Source organism: Sminthopsis crassicaudata, chromosome 3, assembly GCF_048593235.1.
Source record: "Sminthopsis crassicaudata isolate SCR6 chromosome 3, ASM4859323v1, whole genome shotgun sequence".
Taxonomy (NCBI): Eukaryota; Metazoa; Chordata; class Mammalia; order Dasyuromorphia; family Dasyuridae; genus Sminthopsis; species Sminthopsis crassicaudata.
Window position 1 is genome coordinate 633,003,042 of NC_133619.1, and position 21,078 is coordinate 633,024,119.

At 42.4% G+C, this 21,078-nt stretch overlaps 1 protein-coding gene across 1 annotated transcript in view; it reads right to left on the reverse strand.

Moving 5' to 3' along the window:
• Positions 1-21,078, reverse strand: part of PLCH2 (phospholipase C eta 2) — a 357,956-nt gene that overhangs the window by 62,848 nt on the left and 274,030 nt on the right. The window contains 3 exon segments of the mRNA XM_074306508.1: positions 4,499-4,619; positions 5,576-5,779; positions 12,756-12,849. Of these exon segments, the coding sequence (XP_074162609.1) occupies positions 4,499-4,619; positions 5,576-5,779; positions 12,756-12,849 (419 nt within the window).

Genomic DNA, 21,078 nt, shown 5'->3' on the forward strand with positions numbered 1-21,078 from the left:
AATAATAAAATCTTAGCCTCTTGATTTGGAGATGGTCTAAACCTACAAATTATTTTGAGATATCTCATGACACTGAACCCAAATCCCAATATATGTGGGAGAGTTCAACCACCATACCCCACAGAATGGCTTACCTTCTCAACAAGAGGAGGGGAAGGGAGAGAATTTGGACTCAAAGTTTTTTAAATGAATGTTTAAAATAGTTTTTACATGTAACTGGGGGAAATAGACTACTAAATGATTTTTTAAAAGGGAAAAAAGAAAATATCTCCTTTTCTCTTCTGATATTCCCCCCATACTGGTGAAGACATTCATTACCTTATACTTGAGGTATATACTATTACAATATATTATTAGGTATATACTATTACAATAGCTTGCCTCAATTCTTTCCCCATTCCAATCTATCCTCCTTCAGCCATCAAAGTGGTTTTTCTAAAATTCAGGTCTGATCACATCATCTCCCTTATCCAATAAACCCCACTGGGCTCCCTATTACCTTCAGCATCAAATACAAATGCTCTCTGTTTGGCATTCATCACTTGCCTTCTCCTACCTTTCCAGTCTTCTTAAATCTGATTCCCTTTCATATAACCTTTAATACAATGACACTCACTTCCCAGCTATTCCCCAAATAGGGAACAGGCTGTCCTCCTTGACTAGAATGTCTCTTCCCTCCATCTCCCCTCCTTAGACCTTCTTATTTCTCTCACTTTAAGTACCAACTCAAGTATCCTTCCCGATCCCCCAGCCTCTAGTCCCTTCTCCCTGAAATTATCTTATATTTGCTTTGTATCTATGTTGTAATTTATTTATAGGGGTTGTGTTGCATTCCCTAATAGACTAATAGCATGCTGTTAGTAATATTAATGTCATTAATAGCATAATAGCTAACATTTATGTGTGCTTTTCTGTTATCTCCTTTAAATTTTATTTGATCCTCACAATAACCTTGGGAGGTATATGTCACTATTATCCCCATAACAACTAATAACTACCTAATAATAATATTAATGTCATTAATATAATAACAGCTAACATATATGTGTCCTTTTCTATTATCTCCTTTATTATAATTTTATTCAATCCTCACCACAATTTTGGGAGGCATATGCCACTATTATCCCTATAACAACTAATAACTACCTAATAATAATATTAATGTCATTAATAGAATAACAGTTAACATATATGTGTCCTTTTCTATTATCTCCTTTATTATAATTTTATTCAATCCTCACCACAATTTTGGGAGGCATATGTCACTATTATCCCTATAACAACTAATAACTACCTATTAATAACATTAATGTCATTAATAGAATAACAGCTAACATATATGTGTCCTTTTCTATTATCTCCTTTATTATAATTTTATTCGATCCTCACCACAATTTTGGGAGGCATATGTCACTATTATCCCTATAACAACTAATAACTACCTATTAATAATATTAATGTCATTAATAGAATAACAGCTAACACATATGTGTCCTTTTCTATTATCTCCTTTATTATAATTTTATTCGATCCTCACCACAATTTTGGGAGGCATATGTCACTATTATCCCTATAACAACTAATAACTACCTATTAATAATATTAATGTCATTAATAGAATAACAGCTAACATATATGTGTACTTTTCTATTATCTCCTTTACTATAATTTTATTCGATCCTGGGAGGCATATGTCACTATTATCCCCATTTTGCAGTTGTAGAAAGTGAAGCACACAAAAATTGAGTGAATTGCCTCAACTTAAAGTAAACATCTGGGGCTGTATTTGAACTCGGGTCTTCCTACTCCAGGGTTCCACCTCGTTGCTGCCTCCTTGCAGAAAGGGACTATTTCACATTTGTCTTGGTACCCCCAGCCTGTAGCATAAAGTTCAGAGAGACTGGTATAGTTGCTGTTTCTTGACACATCACCCTATTTCCTGCCTCGGGGCCTGTACCTTCCTCCCTGTTATCTTCATCTCCTGACTCCCTACATCTCTTTCACAATTCAGCTTAAATGGAGCCTTCTTCAAAGGGTTTTTCCAATTCCATTTTCCCACTCCCATTGCCAGCATCTTCCCTCTGGTATCATCTTCCATTTTCTCTCCAGATATCTCCTATATACCTATATTTACTGTAATCTCTCCCATTAGAATCAGACCCCTTGAGGACAGAGACCCTCTTTGTGCCTTTCTTTACAATCTCATCACTTAGTACGGTACTTGGCGCATAGTAGGTGCTTATAAATGCTTCTTGGTTGACTGATTGCCTGGCGCCAAGTGAGAGCTTAATAAATATTCACTGAATCCAATCCTGGGCTCTCCCTGCATTTGTCTGTCACAGAGACTGGGAGTTTCATTTCTCCACTCCAGAAATCCTGCTAAGCCACCAGCCTGAGCTGAAGATGCTTATCTCCCTGATTACAATCAGACCTCACTCGGAGCTGGGCCCACCAATTTATGAAAGTGTCACTCTATTTTTAATTCTCAAATTAATCTTGCTCCTTTTTTTTCTTACTGGTACAATTAACACTTCCTTCCCAGACCGAGAGCCTCCATTTGATGAGACTTGAATGCAAAAGTCATAATAGACAGTCTATTTTGAGAAGCTAAATTGGAATTTTTTTTTAAATGGTGTCTTGCAACCATGCTGAGTGATAACAAAGCGGGCCTGAAGGCTGTGTGTCTCCTCTGGGGTAATTAATATGGGAACCATAATAAATGGGTTTATTACATGCATGTGGGAGGCTGTTTGCCCACTGAACTTCAGAAACAGGCAGACAGGATCACATCCCCAAACAGGTGGGCACGGATGTGCTCGTACCACAGTCCCACACACATAATCTTACAGCCAGGAAGAGATTTCTCCTCTTCCTCATCAATAAGTCACTAAGTCTTGATTCTACTTCAGGATCACAGAGTGTGAGAATTGAATAGGACCCCAATATGTCCTGTACACAGCCACCATGTGAACCTTCCTCAAACCACAGCTCTGACCCTGTCTGCTCCTCTGTCCTAGAGAGGCTCTCTGTTCAAGAGCGTTCCAGAGGAGATCAGGGCTTCAGGAGAGAAATATAAGGGAAGAAGAGAACCATAACCTGCTAGCAAAGGTGATTTCAGGTGAGAAGTCTTGGTTTTCTGCCAGAAGAAGAGGGTGGGGCAGGGATCAAAGGACACAATCAGAGATAATGAGAAAGGAGCTTATTGGGAAGTGGTTATGGTGTGTGTGTGTGTGTGTGTGTGTGTGTGTGTGTGTGTGGGGGGGGGTGTGGGGGTGTGTGTGTGTGTTAGGGGAGGAGCAGTATGGCCAGAATGTATTTGTGTATTTGATATGGGGAAGGCGTAGATGTCCAGTGATTAAAAGAAAAGTTATGATGTAATCTCATTAGGATATTATTCTTGTCCCAGCAGTTGAGGCAACTATCTAGCCTCACGCCAACTGACCCAATCCATTGAAACTATTAATACCTCTTAGCTCTATAAAATGACAGAATTTGAGAGGTGGAAGGATCTCAGTGGCCATCTCAACCAAGCCATCCTTAACCAAATATACAATATACCTGATCGATGGTTCTCCAGTCCAAGCTCAGAGATCTTCTGGGAGGGGAATCCAACACTTTTTCCCCCCCCGAGCAATTGGAGTTGTGATTTGCCATTTCTTTAGCTCATTTTGTTTTTGGTTGTTTTTTTTTTTTTTTTTCTGAGGAAATTGGAGTTAAGTGACTTGCCCAGGGTCCTTGCCAGGAAGTGTTAAATGTCTGAGTCCAGATTTGAACTCAGGTCCTCCTGACTTCAGGGCTGGGGCTCTGAATCCAGCACTTTTCAAGACAACTCACTTTGGATCAGTGCTGATTGTTAGGAAGATTTTTGTTATATTTTGCTTATTTTTACATCATGCTTAAATCTAACTCTTTACAACAATCTCCATCTTGTTGATCCTGGCTCTGGCTTATAGAACAAAGCAGAAAAAGGCTAATCCCTCCTCTGTATCATAATTATAGCTACTCAAATATTTGAAGACAGCTATCCTGTTCTCCCTTTTCCCCAAACCTTCTCTTCTTCAGGGATGCATAGGCTCAGGGTCTTCACTATCCTTATTTTTTTACTCTGTATATTTTCCAGCTTACTAAATGTCCTTCCTGAAACTGGGTACCCAGGGCTAAACCCAATATTCTAAATGGGGTCTGTCCAGGGCAGAAAAGAAAAGACTCATCATTCCTTATTCCTAGATAATGTGCCACTTGATACTGCTCATGATTGTATTCACTTTGGGAGAGCTGCCAAAAGATATGTATGATTTTAGAACTCGAAAGAAATTTGTCCTAATCCCCTTATTGCTAGAGATGAAGAAATGAAAGCCCCAAGAAGAATTTGCCCAAATTCACACAAGGTATTAGGATCAGAGCTGAGATTAAAACCTGCCTCATTTTACCTAAATATAGAAAAATGGACCCAATGAAATCTGGGATCCCACCAAGGATTCCAGGGGCTGTGACTCACTCATTTTTGATGAAGGCGTATTTGTTGATCGTCTCAATGACATCTTTAAAGAGGATCTTGGAGGTCAAGGTATAACCGTGGTGCACAATGGGCTCTCCATCTGGTCCATCCCAACAGTCCACTGAAGAGGGACAAAGCAAGATCAAATGATGATTGTCGCAAGGTCCCACACAATCCCAGCATCTTTGTTTTTGGGCTCTTATCTCCCTCCACCATTCATACTCTAGTTCAATCAGAATATGCTCTCTCTCTTGTCTTCATCCCACCCCCTCCCATCCCTAGCCCTTGCTTCACATTGTCTCTTTATTCTCACTTCCTTCTCCAGAGTCATCTGGGATCTAGTTGCCAGATATAGGTTAGGATGACTGGAGATGGCCATTAGAATGGGAATGTCTAGAGAGGAGGGACTGGCTTTTATTTTTATCTTTGCATGACCGGTGCATGACACAGTACCTGGCACATAGTGGGCACTTAATATATATCTGTTAGGTTGGGTAGGAAATGTTCAGCATAAAAGCTTCATCTAGACAATTGCTCTGGTGTTTGGGTCACATATAAAGGTGTCTGCACCTATGTCCTAGAACTGTGCTTTCCAGACTTTCAATAACCCCATTGCTCAGAAACCTCAGGCCAGGGTAGACAGAGCCCCTCCTTACTAAGTTCTCTTCTTAGTCTTTTAGTATCATTTTTAAAACCTAGATCAAATCTTGAAGAGAAAGAAGGAAGACTAGAAGTAGGTGGGGGCTAAGAAAGAGGACTGGGAAACATCTGCCAGAATAATCATCCTCAATCATATCTGCATAGAGATGTACACTTAGAAAAGAGCTTTCATCTCCATTTTCTCAGTTGACCCTCAATACCCCTGGGAAAGGGCCAAGGTTAAAATTATTTATTATTAATACAATGAGCCAAGATATATCTACTTAGCCAAAGTCACAAAATTATTAGTGTCAAGGCTAGGAGATGGCAGTACACTATCTTAATTTTCTGAAAGGACAAGGAAATCTCTGGCAGATAATCCCACAGATCAGAGACAGGGCTGGTACCTATGGCTATAGATCACTCTTTAGTTTTTACCTTCCACACAGCGGCAGCCAGCCTGTAGGACCCATGAGTACATGTCTACCCGAGACTGGGACATGAGCTGGTCCCCAATGAGGTAGGTATTATGGGAAGAGGTGATAAAGTAGTAACTTAGTGGGTAGGTCATGTCTTGGTTCACTTGGTAGTGCTTAGGGTTGAAGATGTCTCCTTCTGGACTCCTGGTATAGTTAGTAAAACCTGGGAGGGACAAGAAGAAAAAGAACTCAGAACTGCCAGTAACACAGAAAGAACATTACTCAGAACATTTGGAAAGGGGGGGGAGAAGAGTGAGAAGGTTAACAAAAACAGTAATAACTGGTATTTATATATCTCATTTGATTCTCATAAAAACACTGAACTATAGATGCCATTAGCATTTCTATCTTTAGATGAATCAGTTGAAAGAACGCTGGATTTTGAATCTAGATCTGGATTCAAATACCGTCTTTGCCACTTGCCATCTGTGTGACCTTGGCCAAAGTCCTTAACATTTCTGTGTCTCAATTTCTCAACTTTAAAATAAGGAGAGTAGACTATATGATCTTAAGGGTCCCTCCCATCTCAATATCCAAGAGACAAACCAAGAACCACTGGAAACTAGTATCTCCATGAATGGGGAAGTCGGAGGGGGAGGGTGGTGGTGAACAAGTTGCTTTTTTTTTTTTTTTAACAGCACTTTATTTAGAACTATATGCGACAGGATGTGAACTTGATTCTTCCACACATTGTCTACTAGGCCATCAGGAATAATCTCTAAACATTAGTGGTAGAGAGGTTTTAGGAATGACAGAATCATAATCCAATAGTTGGAAAGGATTTTAGAGGTCATCTGTTTTCAACTTCCTTGCTTTATGAAGCAGAAATCTGAGGCTCAGAAAAAAGACATGAGTTGTCCAAAATCATACCACATGTTAATGGGAGAGCTCAAGTTAATAATAATAATTTTAAAAGTAATGATAAGCAGCATTTCATATAGTGCTTTAAGGTTTGCAAAGAACTTTATTGGTCTTATTTCATTTGATCCTCACAACAATCTATGAGATAGTTATTATCATTATCTTTCCAAGTCGACAGATGAGGAAACTGAGGCTAAGAGAGAAATAACGTGCCCCGGCTCACACAGATAATTAATTTTCTGAAACAGTTTTCAAACACAGGTCTGCCTGATCCAAGTCTAGCCCTCAATTCACTATGCCATCCAAGTGACAAGAGCTCTGAGTTATTATACTTTCTGATCCATAACCCACATGTTGAAGCTCCTGTTTTAGCTTTGTACAACACTAATTATTGAGAAGTCTTTCGTAGTTGTTCAACTATGTTTTATTCTTTGTGACCTCATGGACCATAGAACATCAGATCCTTTTATCCTCTACTATCTCCTGAAGTCTGTCTACGTTCATGTTCATTGCTTCCATGACACTATCTAGCCATCTCATCCTCAGCCATCTCCTTTTCCTCTTTGCTTTCAATCTTGCCCAACATCAGGGGCTTGTCCAATACTCCTATTCCCATTATGTGACCAAAGTATTTAAACTTCAACCTCAGTAGCTGATCTTGCCATGAATCATATGAATGATTTTTTTTTGTTTTTTTTTTTTATTGTATTTAAATTTTTTTATTTTCCAAAACAACTATTTTTTTCTTATACATGTACATTTTTTTATATAGTTCCTTATGAGTCATGTTGAGAAAGAAAAATCATAACAAAAGAGGAAAAAAGAAAAAAAACAAGACAAAGGAAAAAAGTGAACACAGCATAGTTGGTTCATAATCAGTGTATTGGATGGTGTTTTCCATTCAAAGTTTATTGCAATTGCCTTGGATCACTGAACCACTGAAAAGAGAAGCAAGTCTGTCAGAGTTGATCAGCGCACAATCTTGCTGTTGCTATGTACAATGTTTTGCTGGTTCTGCTTGTTTCACTCAGCATTATGAATTAAGTTTTTAAGTATCGACTGATTTAATCTCCCTTAAGATCATATAGTCTACTCTCCTTATTTTAAAGTTGAGAAATTGAGACGCAGAAATGTTAAGGACTTTGGCCAAGGGACTCTCAAAAGTTTTCTCTAGCACAATTAGAAAATGTCAAATCTATGGCGTTCAGTTTTCCTTATATTCCCAGCTCTCACAGTCATACATTGCGACTGGAAAAAACCCCATAAATTTGGGCTTCTGTCAGCAGAGTGATATTTCTGCTTTTCAGTATGCTGTCCAGGTTTACCATAGCTTTCCTTCCAGGGAGCAAGTGCCTTTTGATTTCATGGCTATAGTTTCTATCTGCAGAGATCTTTGAGCTGAAGAATATAAAATCTGACACTGCTTCCATTCTTCTCCTTGCATTTGCCAGGAAGTGCTGGGACTAGTTGCCAAGATAATTTTTTTATGCTAAGCTTCAATCCAGCTTTTACTCTCTTTTTCTCTACCCTTATAAAGAGGCTTTTTAATTCTTCTTCACTTTCTGCCATCCAAGTGGTACCACTTGCATATTTGAGATTGTTGATATTTCTCCCAGCAACCTTAATTATGCCTTTTAATTTATCCAGCCTGGCAATTTCCATGATGTACTGTGCATATAAGTTAAAGCAATAACATATAGTCTTGTCATAGTCCTTTCCTAATCTTAAACCAATAATTTGTTCCATGTGTGGTTCTAACTGTTATTTTCTAGCCTGCATATAGGTTCTTTAGAAGACAAATAAGATGATGATTTGGTACTTCCAACTCTTTAGGGGATTTGCTACATTTTTTTGTGATCCACATAGTCAAAGACTTTAGTGTAGTCAATAAAGTAGAAGTAGAAAGTCCTTTATATTAATCCCAAATCGATTTCCTGAGAATATTTACCCATTGGTCCTGGTTTTGCTCCCTAGAAGTACTAAGAATACATTTAATCCCTTTTTTCACATTAAAAAATATTCAAGTTTTTGAAAAACCACCGTTTCTCCCTGAATCCTTAAGTCTCTTCTTGTCTAGTACTTTCCACAGTTCTTCATATGTTACAATCTGGGGCACACTTAGCATCCTAGTCATTTCCATTTATTTCATTTCCCTCCTAAATCTGAACACAATGCTTCCAATATCTTCCCGGGTCCATGTCCAAAGGATGATTGCTTCCTTCATTCTGGACATCATATCTTTTTTCTATTAAAACTTTTTATTTTCAAAATATATGTATGGATAATTTTTCAACATTGACCCTTGCAAAACCTTGTGCTCCCACCCCCTCCCCTAGATGGCAAGTAATCCAATATATGGACATCGTATTTTAATGTCAACTAAGATCCAGTGCGCTCTTGGGCTGGAATAACATGCTATTGAATTATATTGAGCTTGCTGTCCATGAAAACTCCTGAGTACTTTTAATGTAACCTGTTATATCCATACCTTTCCCTCATCCCCAGTTAGGGCAGATGATTTCTTGTATCTAAACTCGGTTTGCATCTTGTATGAGGCAAAATGGATATAGAGGTTAATAGATCAATGAAAATTAAAACAAAAAAACAATCTGAATTTAGACATTATCCCTGACTCATATCCTTTCAAGTGAAGGCAAGTCACTTAATTTCCCAGAGGCCCTAGCAACTCCCTAAGATCAGAAATTAAAAAGAACTGACAATTGGCACTGGTGGAGGGTTTTTCCATACTGAAAGTTCCCTAAGTAAATGAAATCACAAATCTAGACTTAAAAAAATCTTCAACTCATCATCCTAGTCTGTTATGACTTTTGTTGATTGCAATGTTCTTATCTATAAATATCTTATCAATATCATCTTATCTATAGATTTAATATGCCATCAATATGTTTATTGTTGTTCAAATCCTTGAATCTTGAATAGGACAGAGCCCATGGGCAATGTAGCAGAGGTCTCTCTTACAATGACAACTATTCATTCATCACTATTCCTTAAGTCCCAGTAGTCAACCAGTTCAGAGATCACCTAATCCTACTATTACACACCTCTCCGTCTTGTTGACAAGGTTATCATGAAACTTCATTGAAAGCAAGATCCATATACCCTAACCCAGTGTGTCTCCTCTGCACTTTGGGGTCTCCAGGACAAATCTTCTTAAACTGTGGGTTGCTATCCCATAGGGGGTCACATAATTGAAAAGTTTGTGCAATTATGTTTTATTAGTAGTAAATGTTTGATTTTTATACTTATTTTATAGACCTGTCTAACCAGGTTACATAAAAATTTCTCAGGGGAAAAGGGGTTGAGAGTGGAAAACATTTCAAAAGCCCTGCTTTAGGGGACTATGTAAACAAACTGAGAAAGGAGATCTTATCCTCTAAAGCTCTTGATTCCCTTGCCCTCACAGTTCCTTACAAAGGACACTGTGTGCAATGGGGTCTTCCACATGGAGTCCCACGTAATTCCCAACAACCAAGGCTTCTAGAAAAATGCCCTCCAGGAACTGCCATGAAAAGCCCAGCTCACTGGCAAGAAATCCAGACAGTCATGTAAAATATGATAAAATATGCAGGACTCGAGCAAGAGAAAGCCAAGAGCCAAGCCTCTGGATTTGAATGTTTTGAAAAAGTGGATAGACTATTTTACGTCAGGAGGATATGTTTCAAATGTATCTGAATATGGTTTCTGGGGATAGGGACAGTTAAGACCGGCTCCTTGAATGCTGGGGCTCTTTCTTGCTTGGGTTAGCCCTCACTGAGAACCCAAGGAGCAGACAGTCAAGCACATATCTTCTCCGATGTGTGTGTGTCTGATGGATTTGATGACCTTTGAAATTCCATGAATCTCTTTGAAAAGAGTGCACCATACTATTTTTCCCCCTTAGGCAATTGGGGTTAAGTGACTTGCCCAGGGTCACACAGCTAGGAAGTGTTAAGTCCCTCCAATGATAAATCTAGGAACCTGCTCTTGTGTGATCTAAGGATAATGAGCAGAAGTTGTAAAGAGGCAAATTTAGGCTTGATATTAAGAAAACTTCCTAGGCAGTTGACTGGGCTACCTCCAGTGACAAGAACTTTCTCCCCAAGGAATCTCCTGGATAAAGTCTAGATGCTCATTTGGCTGTAGAAGGCATTCTGGCTTCTTAATGACTGTGAGGATTAATTTGGTTCTGAGGTTGTTTCAATCATTCCATAGTCTTTTCCTCACTCACTGGGACCCAAGCCAGGCTATTTGCCCTAAGGGAGAAGCTCGATGAAAACCCCAAAAGAATCTGGTAAACGATGACCCAGTGAGTTAGAAGATCTCTGCTCTAATCCCAATTCTCCTTAGCTGTGGGACTTTGGGCAAATCCCTTATTTTCTCTCAGCCTCAGTTTCCCCATCTGTAGAACAAGAGAGCCATACTAGCTGGTCCCTTCCAGCTTTCAATTCTTAGATGCTAGAATAGAATGAAAATCAAGATCAGCCTAAGGGGACCACAGAAGCCATAATTCATGAACTAACACCACCTCCTCCTACAAGCACTCTGCATGGCTCACCTCCAGCCCAGGACTTGAGGGAGAGCAAGAAAATTGGAAAATTGATCGGGCATAAGGCACCCTTGGAGAAAATCAACTATGATAGATCCTGACAAGTTAATTATCTTGTTTTCTGAGCAGCATTGCAGGAAGATACTCCCAGGGAGCCTCGCCTACTGCTCATCCCTCTCCTAGGGGGTACAAGTTTACTCAGAAAGGCCCATTTATCCTCTAACCCAATTCACACATCCTCCCAAGGCTCCCCATTCACCCACCGATGCTCTAGATTTGAGATAATAGGTTGGGCCGAAATGAACAAATTATATACCAGAGAAGCCTCCCTCAGTTCTCTCCTGCAAAGTTGTCGACAGAGGAAAGCTGATTTTTGGTCTCGTGGGGCACCTCTATCGCTGAACTCTTCTGTCCTGTTCCAGTGCTTTCTGATTTTCCTTACCCTCCAGCCATACTATCCTCCAGCTCTTAAAACCAAACTTTGTCTCATTCCCTCACAAACTTAACTCCTAATTCTTACTAAGATGTAAGTGGCTAACAGCTTAATAAGTTTTTGCTTTCAGGTGACATTTTAAACAGGGGAACCAATGGGTGATGAGAGAGTGAAATAGGGTAATAATAGAGTACTTTTCCAAAAGCTTGAAGGAAGAGGAAATTGTTCAGGTAGGAGAAGTATGTCTAAAGAAATTATTCAGTTTAATAGAAAAAACACCAGCTTTGAGCCTGAGTTTCTATTTTGGCCTTGCTATTCACAACCTGTATGCCATAAGGCAGTTTACTCTCCCATTTTCTGAATCTCAATGTTCTCATCCTTAAAATGAAAGGGGCGAAATTTTTATCTTTAGCATCTATCACAGTGTCAGGTACACAGCAGGCATTTAATAAAGGCTTGCTGATGGATCAATAAGGAGCCCTCCAGCTATGGACCAAAATGAGTCAGGAACATCCCTTTTGGGGATGTGTGTATAGGGATGTGTATGCATATGCATACACATGTGTTCATTTGTCATGTATGTATCGGGAGGGGATCATTACATTCTCATTTATTAATTCCCAATTATTAAATTCCCAAACAATGGGATCATTGTTTAAAGAGGGTGTTGGGTACCCCAGGAGAGATTGTTCCTCTTCCCCCAAATTCAGAGACAAAGGAAAGTCTGGTGTTTGTTTGGAAAATCGAGAAGGAGGTAACTGGTTCCTAAGTAGAGACTTCTGTCTAGGTGTAATGGTCAAGGAAGAAGAGAGTTTCTCCTGTCCCCCAAAATCTCCACTTCCTTCATCAGACCCAGGCTAGAATCTGAATACAAGATACAGAACAATGTCCAAACATCTAATGGAGGAAGGGGATGGTTCTCCACTTTAACATGAAAATGTAAGGCTATAAAAAAAGGTAAATTGAGTCATTATCCAGACCCAGGGTAGGATTCATGTTATCCTAGAATGGAAAATCTGGAACTGAAAGGGACTTCAGATCCCATTTCGTCCACCCCCTTCTTTTTGCAGAGGAGGAAACTGAGGCACAGTAAAGCTTAGAATCATGAGGTAAGTCTAGAGATCAAGGATCCTAGAGATGGAATTCAACATGGGCCTGGGTCTCAGTTTCCTCATTGCCCCCACCAGGCTAGTTGTTTCTTGTCCATCATCCACACAAAGCCTGCACTCCCTCGATTAGGTCCCAGACTCCTAAAAGTTCGGACAGTTTGTGGCTCTCCGGCCCCAGCAGCTCACTCACCGTCAATCCCAAGCACCTCCTTACTCTTGTTCTCTAGGCACGGCTCAAACTGGTCGATGATATTCAGGCAGTACTCCTTGGTCACATCCGTCATCTGGAAGACAGCCACATAACCATCAGTCCACTTCAGGGCCCCCGCCCATCACCAGCTCTTTTACAGTCTCTTACCAGGCTATCTCATCCCTCTGATTCTGTTGCTATGATGCTGTCAGGGTCACCAGACTTGGGGCACCTTGCCAAATGCTCTGGGAGTGAGGGGATCACAGCCAGCCCCTGCCCCTTCTCTTCCTCTCCGTGAGGTTGACCCTTGAAGCCCATTTCCTTGAAAGGCTCAGAAGCTCATGGGGCAGAGCCAGGCTGAGGTCAAGAGATCCAGAAGTTAATTACCTCTCTCTATAAGCCTGACTGGTTTTAGAGAGCCAGAGAGACAAGTCATGAATCAGAGGGCTTTGTAGAGAAGAAGAGAATTTATAATAATTAGGTAGTACCAGCTTAGGAGAAAAGAAAGAAGTGACTAAGTTTTGACCACATGCCTTTTAATACATGGGAGTATGAAGTCAGGCCCTTTGATCAAAGGACTTATTATCAATTCTTAGAAACTCACTGAAAGGCTGGGCTAATCCTAGGCAAGAGGGGAGAGAAAAATAATCTTCCTAACTTTTGAATACAGTGGGTAGATAGAGAAATTCTCCAGTTGTGTTGCTTTTGCTATAGGGAAATTTCAGTGAGAATCCTCTGTACCTCAGTTTACCTATATGTACCAGGAGGGTAGAGAAAAATCACAAAATTTCAGAATCAGAAGGGATCTTGGCAGCATTCCACGGATGATGGAACTGAGAAGGCAAGCAACATATCCAATGTCACACAGACAGCAAAAGGCAGAGTTAGGACTTGGGTTCAAATCTACTATTTAAAATCTCTTTGGACCTCAGTTTCCACAGCTGAAAAAGAAGAAGTCCTATCCTTCCTTCCCATTCCTAATCGTATTCCATGTTTTAAAATCATTTCCAACGCTGACATTCTCTCTTCTAAAATCCCTCCCAGCTCTGAAATCTATAACAGCTAATGACAATAGCTAGCATTTTCATGGCCCATTAAGTTTCACAAAATGCTTTACATATTTTATCTCAATTGATCCTAATAACCCTGTGAGGTAAATGTTTAATATACGAATTTTACAGCGGAAGAAACTGAGGCAAAAAGCAGTTCAATGGCTTGCTCAGGTACACTCAACTAATGTTTCAGTGAGGGCTCCCTCATTTCTGACTGAAGATCAGTCTTATATCCTAAAATGCTATAATCTAAATAGGTTAAAGTGTTAAAGAACTTTAAAACCAGCAGGAATGGTTTACTCATCCTTGAATGGATGTCCTTGTATGGAGGAAGATGTTCCTCACATACAGAGGGCACAGAAGATTTTCCAGATCAGGACCCTTGAGAGACAAGTCTAGGGGTTTCAGTGAAAGCCCCCTCGCTCCTTCCCCAGACCGGGCTCCGGGCTCATTCTGTGAACCAGCAGCCCTGGCCGGGCACGTAGCCCAAGAGCTGGATGTCAGCCGTGATTACTCTAGTGCATTGCTGTCTTACAGCTAGAGTTCATTTTCTCTCTCTTGACAAGTAAAGGAATCAATAGCTCAGTTAGACATTAACAGGGCCTTGTTGCTCTGAAAAGACAACCGTTTCTTGCTCCTTAACAGACAGGGCCAATGGGCTGTCAAGGGTCAGGAACGGGAGAAGGATAGAGTTAGGGAGGGATCTGGTCTCTGTTCCAAGTCTCTACTGCCCCTGTCCTTTGTTTCTGAACTGCTCTCCTTGAGTCCTACAGAAGGAAATATTATCCCTAGCCCATCTCTTCAATTCCACTGCCCTAAAACCCTTTGACTAATCTCAGAATCTCTATTCCACCCCAACCCTCCTTTAAATCCCCAAGCTCTCCCAGAAAAGGAGGACTTCCAGGGAATGAGGAAAGAGAAGGGTTTAGGACAACAGGGAAGTGACCCTTCTTTCCCCTGATGGGAATGAGCTTAGGGAACTCCTTACCCCCAAGAAAATACGGAAATAGAAACAGGGTTAAGAAGAGATTAGATAACCTAACAGCCAGCATTAGCACCTGCCTTTTTTCCTAAGCTCCTTGGATCCCTAAGAAGTTCCATCAGCATTGTTCTTGCACAAAAAGAAAAAAAAAACTCCATTAATTTATTCAGGGATGCTTAGAGTCACAACCATAACCAAGGTGGGGCAGGTGGAACTTTGCCCCAAGCGCCAACATGTGGTTAAGAGGCTTTTAAGGCATTTATTAAACTCTTACAGTTTTCAACCCTGAGACAAACAGGGTTAAGTAACTTTCTCAGGCTCATTCATAAGTGTCTGAGGCCAGATTTGAACTCAGGTTCTCCTGACTTCAGACCCTCCACTGCAGCCACTGAGCCACCTAGATGTTGGGAAGAAGCAGGTACCTATTTGTTTTTCTATCTGGTGGGCCGATGGTCCTGTCTGATTAGAGCCATGACTGGGAGTTCATCTCTAGGAGGAAGGGCACAAACCCGTGAGCATCCCACTTTCTCCAACTTCCAAGGCTCAGCAGGCACTGTGCCAGGCTAGGATTGTGGGTAGGGAAGACATCAGAAAACCAAGGGACCTGAGAGAGACCTCGGGTCCTTCTGCCTTCCTATACACCCCCATATCCCTATAAATTAAAGTCCATAAATTAAAAAAAAAACTTTTGAGAGTTATATTTCTAATTGGTTTCTTCTGCATTTTATTTTATGTATTTTATTTTATATATTTTAAAAAACATGAATCCAAAGATGTGCCAACAGGCTTCACTAAGCTACCAAAGATCCATGACACAAAGACCATGAACTCCTACCCTAAAGCATCCTGATGGACTCTGAAATCTCGCCAGTATTTTCTTTAAAGGAGAGAATTTTGCCCTGGATAAAAGTATCACTGGAAGGAACAACCGCTGAGAGGGAACTGACTAAGCATCCAGAAAACAAGCCCTCCTGTCACAGGGTTCTCATGAAAATGTAGCCCCGAGTCAGGACCGTATGAGGACCAGGTGAGAACTAGTCCTGCATCCTCATGGCATCAAGGGATTTTGGGAGCGCCAGGATTTTGACCCAGGCCCTTTCCTTCAGAGATATTGGCCAAGGGAGGTTTAAAGAGAGAGCTTTTCTAGCTGCTACCTGTCTCGGTGGAGCTCCTGAAGCTACTCTGCCTCTGGGAGGGACCAATGACTTCTACTTTTCCAAAAAGAGGCTGAAAAGTACAAAGAATTCCAGGGACTCCTTTTGAAGAGCAATTCATGAAATAAAAATGAAGCTAAGAACCAGTCAGTGGTGGGAAGCCAGAGAGATTTGGGATAACGACTTAATTGGCACATTTGGTGCTTCCCTCTGGGGTTGGTGCCCGGTAAGATTTAATGGAAGGGAGCCCATCTGCAGTGAGGAAGGTCTGTTCGACTCCGATATACAAGCCTCAGGGGGAGCGGAACAATGGGTCTGGGTCTTCTCTAGAGTATAACAAGCATGGGGGTTAGGAGGCAAGACAAATGGCCCCTTCTCAGATGCTGCTGCTCGGATGGGTCATCAATCTGCAGCACATCCAGGCAGCAACTCCCCCAGTGTGCTGGGAGATGTGTTCCAGGCTTGTTCCCTGACAGGCCATAAATAATCAGAAATAGCACGTAGGGAGCCCCAGGGAGACGCCATGTTGGATTAGAGAACTTGCAAACTCTTACCATAAACTCCCATCCTAAAACGGGCTCTCAGCTATGGCTTCACCCCAACCCCATTCAATGGGATGGACCTCAATGTAACACCTGGGTCAGGAGCCTCTGACTGGCGTTCCACCCAAGATGCTGGTAGACTTGGGTTCTAGTTCAAAGTCTGCCCTTCTCTGCTCAATGACCTCGCTTCATTCTTTTCCCATATAAACCTACTTCCTGCTGAAATTGTTTTTCATAGTTGGGATGGGAGACATGGAAGACTGTTACTCAGGAAGCCCATACTCTCTGCTCCTGGGAACCTTCCGAAGGAGGGTCGAGTGGAGAGCTCCTCCATCTTTACGTTGCTCTCCTTGTGACTTATCACACTCTGTGGTTTGCCAGCTACTGCCTACTTCTCCCATTGGACCACAAGCTCTTTGAGGACAGGGGCCATCTTTCTAGTCCAATCTCCTTGTTTTCTAACCTCAGGAGAAAAAAGTGACTTGTCCCATAGCCCACAGAGAGAGGGTTAGAGCTTCAAAGTTAATAAGGAGAGTTAAGTCACTGGACATCGGGGTCAAGATCCAGAAAGAGCTGGATGAATTAGAATTTTACAGTACAAGACGTGCTCTTTCAAGGACAAGATGGAGGACGCGTGGTTAGGCAGCAATTTGTCTGAAAACTATCTGGGGAGGGGGGTTCAATCGCTGTTAGTTCCAGTGCCTTTGCAGGGTTCGTTATTGTACATATTTGTATAGCTTGTATTTGTTTGCATGTTGTTTCCCCAATTCGATTGCCCCCTGCCCCTTCAGGGCAGGGGATTATTTTTGCCTCTTTTTGTATCTCCATTCCAGGCGTATAATGGATGCTTGCTAAATGTTTACTGATTGATTGATCGTGAACTGTGTGTCAGCAGTCCAGATATTTTTTTTAATGGGAATTTGGTTTATATTAAGAAAGACAGAACTCCCACGAATAAAGAGGTAAAGATCTGCCAGGGTTGGATCAGAGCTGGGGGACTGTGATCAGTTAAGAGATCCATATTTTAGGGAGGACAGTGAAGGTGGAAGAAGGTGAGGAAGCTTCATAATGGAAGGAACTGGGCAAGTCTCCTCTAGAGAAGACTCAAGGGGGACCTGAGAGCCGGCTTCAAGAATCTGAAAGTCTGTGAGAAGGGTGAAGGATGAGCTCTAGCAGAATTAGAAGCAATGGGTGGGAGGAGAAGAGAGAAGATTTCATCTGGATGTCAGGAAAAACTTTCTACCAGTTCAAGCCATTGCCAGGTGAAAGGGGCGGCCTTAGGAAGTGGCTCTGCCTGCTTGGAGGTCTTCAAACAGTGCTTGGATGACAATTTATCTGGATGGGAGGGAAGGGAATCTACTCTAATTACTGCCCTGGGTGACCCAGATGCCCTCTGTGCTGCCTTTCAAGTCTGGGACTCTGTGATCTCATGTCAGGACCAGAACGTTGATCCCCTGAAAAGAAAGTGATTGAGGGCTTTCTCAACTGGCCCATGCTGCTCTCTCCTCTGCAACTGGCCTGGTTGCCAAGGATTCTGGGAGGATGGAACTACTTTAATGAACAGGAAAATAGAGAGTGATTCCAGTGCAAGGGGGAGCTGGATTATTGACTATCATCATTATTGGCCTCTTATGGTCATTTTCATTGTAGAGAGAACCCTCCCTCCCTCCCTTCATTCTTTTCTTTTTCTCTCCCCCCTCTGCCCCTCCCTTCTTTCTTCTCTCCCTCCCTTCATCCCTCTTTCCATCCCTTCCTTTTTTCCTTCTTCCCTCCTTCCTTCTCTCCCTTTCTCTCTCTCCTTTCCTTCCTTTCTTTTTCCCTCCCTCCCTTCATCCTTCTTTCCCTCCCTCCCTTCTCTCTCCTTCCCTCCTTTCCTCTTTTCCTTCCTCTTTCCTTCCCTCCCTCCCTCAACTTCCTCTCTTCCTTCTTTCCTCCCTTCCTCCCTCCCTCTTTCCTCCCTTCCTCCCTCCCTCTCTCCCTTCCTCCCTTCCTTCCTTCCTTCCTTCCTTTCTTCCTCCCTTCCTCCCTCCCTCCCTTCCTCCCTCCCACCCTCCTTTCCTCCCTCCCTCCCTCCCATCCCTTCCTTCCTCCCTCCTTCCCTCCCTCCCTCCTTCCCTCCCTCCCTTCCTCTCTCTCTCCCTCCCTCCCTCCCTTCCTCTCTCTCCCTTCCTTCCTTCCTTCCTTCCTTCCTTCCTTCCTTCCTTCCTTCCTTCCTTCCTTCCTTCCTTCCTTCCTTCCTTCCTTCCTTCCTTCCTTCCTTTCTTCCTTCCTTCCTTCATCCCTTCTCCCTCCCTCCATCATAACTACTTTCTTTCATAATCCTTGTATTTTATTTTATGCATTTAAAAACAAGATTCAGAGAAAGAGTCTGTAGACTTCACCAGACTGCTCATGAGGTCCATGGCACATGCCTACCTGCTGGTACACACACACACACACACACACACACACACACACACATAGAAAATCCCTGCTCCCAGGGCTCTGCCCACTGCCAAAGGTGCTAATTATCTGAATCATTTCCCTCCAAAGTTAGCTAATCACGACCCCACCATGATTCTTCAAGGACAAGATTGCCTCTAGGGTGAAAATAAACTCCTTTGTTTGGCTCAAAGGCTACCAATTCATCCCCTCTCTGTTTTACAGAGAAGGAAACTGAGGCCAGAGAGGATAAATAGCCTTTAAAGCCCTTCCCAAGGCAGCTCCCTGGCCCTCCCAGGCTTACTGCAATCACTCCATTCCATTACCTGCACCACTGGCCACCAACCTGGTCCTTCCTGCTGCACCCTACAGCTCCCACCTCTAAGAACAGGCTATATCCTCAGTTCCATAATGGCCTCTCTCCTCACCCCTGTCTCTCAGAATCCCAGTTTCCCTCAGGACTCATCTTACATGAGAGTTTTTCTGATCGTTTGATCCCCGGTGATTAGTGCCTTCCCCTCCCATTATTCAGGTCTGTACTCCTTGATCTGTTTATATGTTTCATCTCTTTAGAATGTAAGCTCCTTGAGGGCAGGAACTATTTTATTTCTGTCTTTTTTTAGCCTCAGCAGTGAGCACAGTGCTTGGAATTTAGTAAGTGCTTGGTAAATTCAGGTTTCCGCCATGTTCTTGCCATCAGGATGGGCCAGGATCCCATGGCATCTCATGGAGAAGCTCTAGACAGTTATCCATGTTCTAGAATGATGCATCAGGGGATCATGTTCAACTGGGATCCATGACATAATTATTTCTGAGTGAGTGGGAGCCTATGCCTGGGAGACACTTGGACCTTGCAGCCAGAGATGATCCTGGTGGGTATTATCTATGCCCTGTATCTATACCCTATATTATCTATCTATAAAATGGGATGGCTAAGCCCTCATGGCTCAGAGCTTCTGGGTCACACAAAGTGCTAGACAAAGCCAGGTGCCCACTGAGGTCTTCCTGCCCTTCCTCCCTGGTCCCCTAGGATTGTGGGATGCCTGATGTCAGCCTGTTCACTGGGCACTGAGCCTCCTAAAATCTGCCCCATCATCCTCCTGTGCCCGATCTCACCAGCTAAACCAGGCTCCCCGGGACAGAGGATTTCTGGCTCCTTTTCTTCCAGAGAGCTGAGAAGGCAATTCAAGCTCCATAAATGTTTGTTTTCAGCAAGCATTTTATTGATCAAACAGTCTGGGCAGCGGCACAGGCTGGTGTGATGGACCAGAAGTCAGGAAAACCTGATGGAGGATCCCAGCTCTGACACTTTGCACCAAATAACCTTCAGCAGGAGCCCCTTCCAAGCTCTCCTCATGGCCAGAACCTTTCAGATGAGACTGCCTTCCAGGAACACTGTGTAGATCTCGTATGGACCTCGTTATTTATATGATTGTCTCCCTTACATGATGAGCTCTCAGAGGATAGAGACTTTTTTCACCTTTCTTTTCATCATCAGATCTTAAAATAGCCTGGCATATAGTAAGTGCCTAATAAATGCTTACTTACTGATGAACTTCCCTGTGCCCAGTGGATCAAAGATCTAGAGGGAAAAAGCTCAAGTCATTTAGCTCAAGTCCCTTATTTTATAGCTGAGGTTCAAAGACAAGGTGATTTAGGATGATAGGTCTTGAACCTCAAGGGACTTCAGTAGCCATTTAGTCCAATACCCTCATTTCAGAGCTTAGGAAATAAGCAGACTAGAAATGTGGAGAGACTGCTTCCTCTCATTCTTCCCCAGGTTCTCCCCCTTCCCTCTTCCCAGGTTCTTTCCTTCCTATGCCCTTTGCCAGGCTTCCCCTCCCCTTTCTCAGGCTCTCCCTTTCCCAGACTCTCCCATTTCTTTCCCCTTCCCAGATTCTCTCCTCCCCTTTTCTCTTCCTAGACTTTCCCTCCCCCTGCCTTCTCCCCCTCTCCCTTCTTAGACTATCCCCTCCCCTCCCCTTTCTGAGATTTGCCCCCTTCCCCTTCTCCTTTTCCTGACTCTCCCTGCCCTTTCCCAGACTCTCCCCTCCTCCTCCCCTTCCCAGACTCTCCTTTCCCTCTGCATCTTCCCAGAATTTCCCCTCTCTCTTCCCTTTTTCAGATTCTCCCCACTTCTGACTCTTCCCAGACTCTCCCCTCCTCCCTTCC